Consider the following 7,548-nt stretch of genomic DNA (forward strand, 5'->3'; position numbering starts at 1 on the left):
TTACTCGCTCGGAACCCAAGCAAACACATGCGATCAAATTGGGCAGCTTGGATTTATTTACATGGGGGATCAGGGATGCCTGATAGTGGTGTCTGGCCACCGAACCAACAAGATTAATGTAAAACTATTGAATTAAAGGACTGAAATTAGAGTCAATTGCTTGTGTAATGCAATAAAATAGATTCAAATTAAAATCCTTGCCTCCAGAAAGGATAGATTGGAGATTTTGAGGTGTTTAATATATGGATACAGTAATGGTGGTTAAATTGGTCACTGAAAATGGAAGGCTGTGATGACTCTTCAGATCTCTATGGCTTTCGTTCTGAAAGGAAGCCAGTGGCGGTGGGCAGTGTGCTTTTAATCATGTCTTTCCAGCTCGATTTCCCAGAAATCACGTTCGATTCGTTGCTTGGAATTGTGTCTCACATGTATCATGTTAACTAAAGTCGCAAAGTCCAGTTTAAAAAATGTTTGTATTAAAGACGAAGCTTTTTCCTGTGAAAGCTTGCACATGAGCGTGTACTTTCATAGCTGTTAGATTGCTGTGGGTGCACATTAATAGAGGCTTTCTGCACATTTGTATCCGACAACTGATGGGGACTCTGCAGTCAATTCCCCTCCACCTCACCAGGAATAAACCTTCCTATTTAATTGCATCAGCAGGAATTGGACTTGCAATGGCGTGATGCCCCCGTCCCACTTAGGAAACCTGAACGGAAACCTCTGGAGACTTTGCGCCCCACCCCCCAAGGTTTCCGTGCGGTTCCCGGAGGTTTTTGTCAGTCTCCCTGCCTGCTACCACTACCTGCAACCACCTGCAACCTCCGGGAACTGCACGGAAACCTTGGGCTGGGTGCAAAGTCTCCAGAGGTTTCCGTTCAGGTTTCCTAAGTGGGACAGGGGCATAATGCCCCTGTCCCACTTAGGAAGCCTGAACGGATTCAACGATGGATGGACTTAACATTGTTGGCCCATTTTTCCTTTTCCGTCATCACTCCATCTTTTACCAATGTGTGTGTGTGTGTGTGTGCGTGTGTGTGTGTTGGGAAGTTAAACGTCTCGGCCAGATCAGTAGCACAACAAACATTGTTCATTTTGCTACACACCCTCCATAAGATGATCCGTCTCCATAAGGCTAGATCGAGTTTCAGAATTATATATTACCATGTTATTCACAGGTAATTAGGTCGCAATTAAATTTGTTTTGTGATGAAATCTACCAGGGAAAGTCGACCATCGTAGCAATCCAATTCCATTCCATGGCCCAGTCCATTTAATTAGATCTTGTAACCCAGTCCTAGACTCCAGTGGAGTGAGGCTGAACTCTTGGAAGTCCTTTGTCCAAAGCACTCTCTGCCCCGATGGGTTGCATGTAGGGGTTTCAAAATACTGGTATCCATGCAGGATTGCAAAGCAACCTTTGTTGGGAAATCATTGGAGAAGAATTTATTGTTTCATATGGAGGTACACCGGTCAATATTTCATATTTTTTCATTTTATCAGAGGGGATTGCTCTCCTTTCCAAACCGATGGATTTTCAACCTGTAATATTATCAATTGTACTGGTCTGTAAAGAGATGAATCACTGTAATGAATTTCATTCAAGAGAATAAACCCACATAGTTTAAAACAATCATTTGCGTTTCCTATTTTTGTCCTCCTGAAAATGTGACTTGTTTCTTCCTCCTGTTCTTTGAGGTTGTAATTTGGTTCCCTCATTGGTAAGGGAATGGAAGTGAGCATTAGGACTTGTATGAGTAGCTATCGGAGGACGTGGTTGCTTAAAGCAGTGTGTAGCATGGTTAGAAGACAGAGAGCCCCTCAAGTCTATGTCACTATCCATGCCAATGCCGTGGGTCCATTATTGCCATGGCCGTTATCTAATAGATAGATAGAATCTTTATTTGCCACGCAACCAGGGTTGGTGGTATTTGGGGTTTGGTACATGATGCTACACTGCTTTAGTCACATTAACACATATAACAACACAGATCATAGTTATAAAGCACACCCATACCACATCACAAATCACAAATCTCACCAACAGAACATAGTGCAAAAGAACAGACAAAGACCATAGACAAGACACCATATACATCAAGAGTCCTTAGTGTTGTCTGTCATTGGAGGGAATTGAGTGTTCTTAATGCTGAGGGGAAGAAGCTGTTTTTAAAACGGGTGGATTTTGTGGCAAGTGACCTGAAGGGAGAGACTGGAAAAGGGGGTTTGCTGGATGGGAGGGGTCCGAGATGATCTTTATTGCCCGTTTTGAGGTACGTTGGAGGTAAATGGAATGGATTGAGGGGAGGGGGGAGTTGATGGTCCTGGAGGCCAGGGAGACAATGCGCTGTATTCTGTGTAGTGAGTGACTGTCAGTGTTTCCGTACCAGACTGTGATCGGCCGAACGCACTATGGGAACTTCACTCACCCCCCTGCAGGAACTATACAACAGGAGGTGCAACTCCAGAGCAAACAAAATCATGAGAGACCTCTTCCACCCCTGCAACGGACTGTTCCAGCCGCTACGGTCAGGCAAACGCCTCCGTTGCCATGCAGTGAGAACGGAGAGGTTGAGAAGGAGTTTCTTCCCAGAGGCAATTCGGACTGTAAACGCCTTTCTCACCAGGGACTAACTCTACTGAACGTTTTTCCTTCTATTATTTATTATGTAAAAGAATATGTGTGTTATGATTGTGTTTATAATTTGTTTGGTTGTTTTGTTGTTTGTCTTTTGCACAAAAGTCCGCGAGCATTGCCACTTTCATTTCACTGCACATCGCGTATGTGTATGTGACAAATAAACTTGACTTGACTTGACTTGACTTGAGGAGGTGATGATGCTTTCGATAATGGATTGATAGAAACGGACCAGGAAATGTTTGGTGGACTCTGAACCTTTTGAGCTGTCTGAGGAAGTATAGGCGTTGTTGTCCTTTCTTAATGATGTTTGCATGGTCACTGAAATTCTCCAGGCAGGGACACCAGCATGGTTAGCATTCTCGCCTTCATTCACAGATTATTGCATCAAGTCCCACTTGGGGATTTGAGAACCTATCCTGCTCTGTCTTCCACTGCAAAGGAGGAGTTCCACATAGTTGGAAATGCCATCTTTTGGACGAAAAGTTAAGCTAAAGGGGCTGTCCCACTGTACGAGGTAATTCAAGAGCTCTCCCGAGTTTAAAAAAAATCTAACTCGTGGTAAGTACGTAGAATGTACGTAGCGGGTACGTCGGAGCTCGTGGATGTCTCGTAGCGGCTCGTAACGCTAACGGCAGGTACTCGGGAAACGCGGTAACTCGTGAAGTTTTTTCAGCACTGTGAAAAATCTCCACGAGAGCCCCGAGTACCTACGAACGGCCATTACCGTAATTTTCCGAGTTCGAATCGGGGGAAACTCGGGAGAACTCTTGAATTACCTCGTACAGTGGGACAGGCCCTTCAGTCTACAATCTGCCCTCTTAGAAGGACATACAAAATATCCAGGGCAATAGAACCAAGAGATACGCCCGTTCGTGGAGCTGCCTGGTGCGTTATCTCTCCACCAACATTGCTCCACCATTGACATTAGTTTTCGAGAGACAGCGTGCAAACTGGCCCACCAAGTCCGCGCCGAACAGTGATCACCCTTGCACTAGTTCTTATTCTGCGCACTAGCGACAGTTTACAGAAGCCAATTTGCCTACAAATCTTCACGCCTTTGGAATGTGGGAGGAAACCAGAGCACCCAGAGAAAACCCACCAGATCACTGGGGAAAAAAGTGCAAATTCCGTACAGACAGCACCCGTAATCTGGATCAAACCTGGGTCTCTGGCGCTGTGAGGCGGCAACTCTACCGCTGCACCACCGTGCTGCCCTCGGCCATTGTGTCATTGGTCTTTCTGGGAGCTTGAGGGATGGCCAGTGTTAGTTGTCCTAATTTGACCACCATGTTTTACCGATTACATTACGGGTGACTACTTTTCAGAAGCCCGTCATCAGATGGTAATATGCTTTGTAGCAGCCTGGATACAAATGGACATCTTTAAAAGTCGGTCATTAAAGGAGTGTAGACATCAGTCACGTTCAGACATCAGTCAATGTCCTCTCTGTCCTGGGCCTCCTCCATGGCCAGAGTGAGCACCACCAGAAATTGGAGGAGCAGCACCTCATATTCCGCTTGGGCAGTCTGCACCCTAGCGGCATGAACATTGAATTCTCCAATTTCAGGTAGCCCTTGCTGTCTCCTCCCCTTCTCAGCTCTCCCTCAGCCCTCGGGCTCCTCCTCTTCCTTTTTTCCTTTCTTCTCCCCGCCCATCCCCCAGCCTACATCAGTCTGAAGAACGGTTTCGGCCCGAAACGTTGCCTATTTCCTTCGCTCCATAGATGCTGCTGCACCCGCTGAGTTTCTCCAGCACTTTTGTCTACCTTTGATTTTCCAGCATCTGCAGTTCCTTCTTAAAAACTATCACACTTCTGCTGGATTTCGATTAGAACCAGCTGGCGATTGTGTGAAGACCCTGTCGATCACGACTATCATGTTGCCAGTGGACAAAGAGCTTGTTCTCATCGATTGGGTTCAGCCACGCAATGATCACTATAGCAGAATAACAGCCACGAAAGAGGAGTGAGATGAACTACTAAAAATAAAATGTCTATGCGGCAGCTTAATGAGAGTACTGTGCAAGATTCTAAGTTTAGCCAAAGGAAGTCACATAGTTACTGATGAATCTGAGGAGCTTTATTGCTCCTGCCACTGTCCTTTGAGGGCAGAGAGAAGAATTGAAGCAACTCCACTGGCCTTCACGCTCCTTCTCTTGTGCCACAAAGCCATCCAATGTTTTCCTGAAGTCGTCGAAATCACGCAGGCTTTCTCCTCTTTGACTCTTTTCAGATCTGGCACAATGGCACAGTCTCCTCTGCGACAGTAGGCAGGACTGAATGCGATCCTTCTGCCCATTGGGCAGTTGCCAGCTCATTGGGAGGCCTTTACACTTGGTCTCGGTCCCCTACTCTTGCTCAACGCTTGACAATTTTTTTCCGAGCATCTATCCAACTCCCTCTTGGAAAGATGCCTTTGAATTCACTTCTATTGCCCTATTTTGGGCAGCACGTTCCAGATCATATACCTCTTTCTTTCTCTCCTCTAGGTACGGACTTGTTTGGGCTCCTGCCCGGCAATGTCTGACAATTCAGCCGATGTGACTGCTCTTCTTGGACGGTGAGTGAATTATATGGGAGACCTAAAGCATCGCCATCAGATTCAGGTGTGCCGGGCCGAGCCACTTTGGTCTCGAACTGTCGATCGTCGAGCTCGAACACTAGGGTGGACCTGGCCGAACAATCAATGCCGACCTGGGTGGTCAGCTGGTGGGGTGGAGCAGACGACGGAGTTATGCCCCCGTCCCACTTTGGAAACCTGAACGGAAACCTCTGGAGACTTTGCGCCCCACCCAAGGTTTCCGAGCGGTTCCCGGAGGTTGCAGGTGGTTGCCGGAGGTTGCAGGTAGGGAGACTGACAAAAACCTCTGGGAACCTCCAGGAACCGCACGGAAACCTTGGGTGGGTCGCAAAGTCTCCAGAGGTTTCCGTTCAGGTTTCCCAAGTGGGACAGGGGCATTACTCTTCACCAAAGATCCTATAGCGAGCAAGATAGGTCACGCGACGAAAAAGATGTAGTGCGGTCATGGGCAGATTCATGGGTAATTTTCGGCCCCATTTCCGTAACCGGCTTCCGTCTCCGCACCAAAGATCCCGTCACAGCGGAGCAAAGATACTAGTGCGGAGACGGAAGCCGGTTACGGAAACATCTTCGTAAAAATAAAATTTATTTGGTAAAAATCTTCTCATTTTCAGAATTTTAAATTTATTAACACAAACTGTTCCCCCGCAACGTTGATTACACTGCGAGTCGGGTCGGGTCCGGTTACTGAAATGGATGAAAAAAAGGCCCACGTTCCGCTCCATTGCGTACTACACGTCCGCCCATTGCCTTTAGCAGGAGTGGTCTATCTGGCTCCGCTATAGGATCTTTGGTCTTCACTTCTCAGTCAACATATTAACACACACACACACACACACACACACACACACACACACCTTGCCCTTTTGTACTAATTGTTGAGCTGTATCGTTTAAATATTAAACTGAAAGTTTATACAACACGTGGACCTCTTCACAGGGACAGTTTCTTCCCAGCTGTTATCAGGCAACTGAATCATCCCACCGCAACCAGAGAGCAGTCCTGGACTACTATCCACCTCTTTGGTGACCCTCGGACGATTGCAACCTTCACGTGGTCCGCCCTTTTTCGACTAATGCAATCAACTCGACGTGCCCAGACGGAAGATCAAATAGAACAAGTTGTCCCAACAACGTTAGGCTGTGCACGCCACACAAAAGGAGAAGTGACCCTCGGACTATCCTTGATCGGACTCTGCTGGCTTTACCTTGCACTAAACGATATTCCCTTATCATGTGTCGATACACTATGAAATGTGTAAATGGATTGAGTGTGATTGTGTGTTGTCTTTCTGCTGACTGGTTAGCACGTAACACAAGCTTTTCACTGTACCTCTGTACACGTGACAATAAACTGAAGTGAAGCGTATCCCCGATGAGCATGCCTGTGTAATGCCTGGACCGCTCGACACTGGATTAGCGACATGAAACCCAATCTCTCTGAACCAGGTGCCTAACAGTAGCTCTTGCTGTTAATTTAAAATACATTAAGGATTGAATTTACGTTCTGTGGGTCAGTTTTAACCGGGCACTGACCTTGACAATGGAGCCTCTGCTGTTGTTTAGGAATCGTGTAAAATGTTTCAACCACGGTGGCACAGTGGTGGAGTTGCTGCCTCACAGCGCCAGGGACCTGGGTTCGATCCTGACCACGGGTGCTGCCTGTACGGAGTTTATATACGTTCTCCCCGTGACCTGCGTGGGTTTTCTCCGAGATCTTCAGTTTCCTCCCAGTTTCCTCCGATGACGTACAGGTTTGTAGATGAATTGACTTGTATAAATGTGAAATTGTCACTAGTGTGTGTGTAGGATGGTGTTAATGAGCGGGGATCGCTGGTTGGGGCGTTGGCGGGCCGAAGGGCCTGTTGCCACACTGTAACTCTAAAACTAAACAGTGGTGGGACCCCGTAAACCAAGGGTTCCCAACCTGGGGTAAATATGCCCCTAGAGGGTAAATTTTGCTTACACAGGGGGTAAATTTGTTGATTCTGGATTTGTACATCTTTTTTCTCATTGACTGACTGTGTTTGGTTCTGGTATACCGGTATCTGTTCATCATGTTAATCCAGTGTTAAAAACGCATTTGTACTCCCTGGCTTTTGACCATGCCTGAGGCTTTGCTTCTGTTTGTGGTGTTTTTGATGTTTCTTTATTTTACATGTCTTTTCCTACTATTTCTTTTGATTGTTATTTTTGGTGTGTATTAACTTTTTTGTCAATGATTAGTGATGTACAGCACTTTGTTGCAGCTATGTTTGTTTTTAAAGTGCTCTATAAATAAAATGATTATTATTATTATTATTATTATCATTAGTCGTTCATAAATAAG

General features: G+C 46.2%; 1 protein-coding gene across 1 annotated transcript in view; it reads left to right on the top strand.

Moving 5' to 3' along the window:
• Positions 1-5,200, top strand: part of LOC129713865 (lethal(3)malignant brain tumor-like protein 2) — a 48,238-nt gene extending 43,038 nt beyond the window's left edge. Inside the window, exon 17 of the mRNA XM_055663219.1 lies at positions 5,129-5,200. Within this exon, the coding sequence (XP_055519194.1) occupies positions 5,129-5,166 (38 nt within the window). The 3' untranslated portion in view covers positions 5,167-5,200. The remainder of the gene's footprint in view (positions 1-5,128) is intronic.
• The last annotated feature ends 2,348 nt before the right edge of the window (positions 5,201-7,548 follow it).

This window comes from Leucoraja erinacea, chromosome 37, assembly GCF_028641065.1.
Source record: "Leucoraja erinacea ecotype New England chromosome 37, Leri_hhj_1, whole genome shotgun sequence".
Lineage (NCBI taxonomy): Eukaryota > Metazoa > Chordata > Chondrichthyes > Rajiformes > Rajidae > Leucoraja > Leucoraja erinaceus.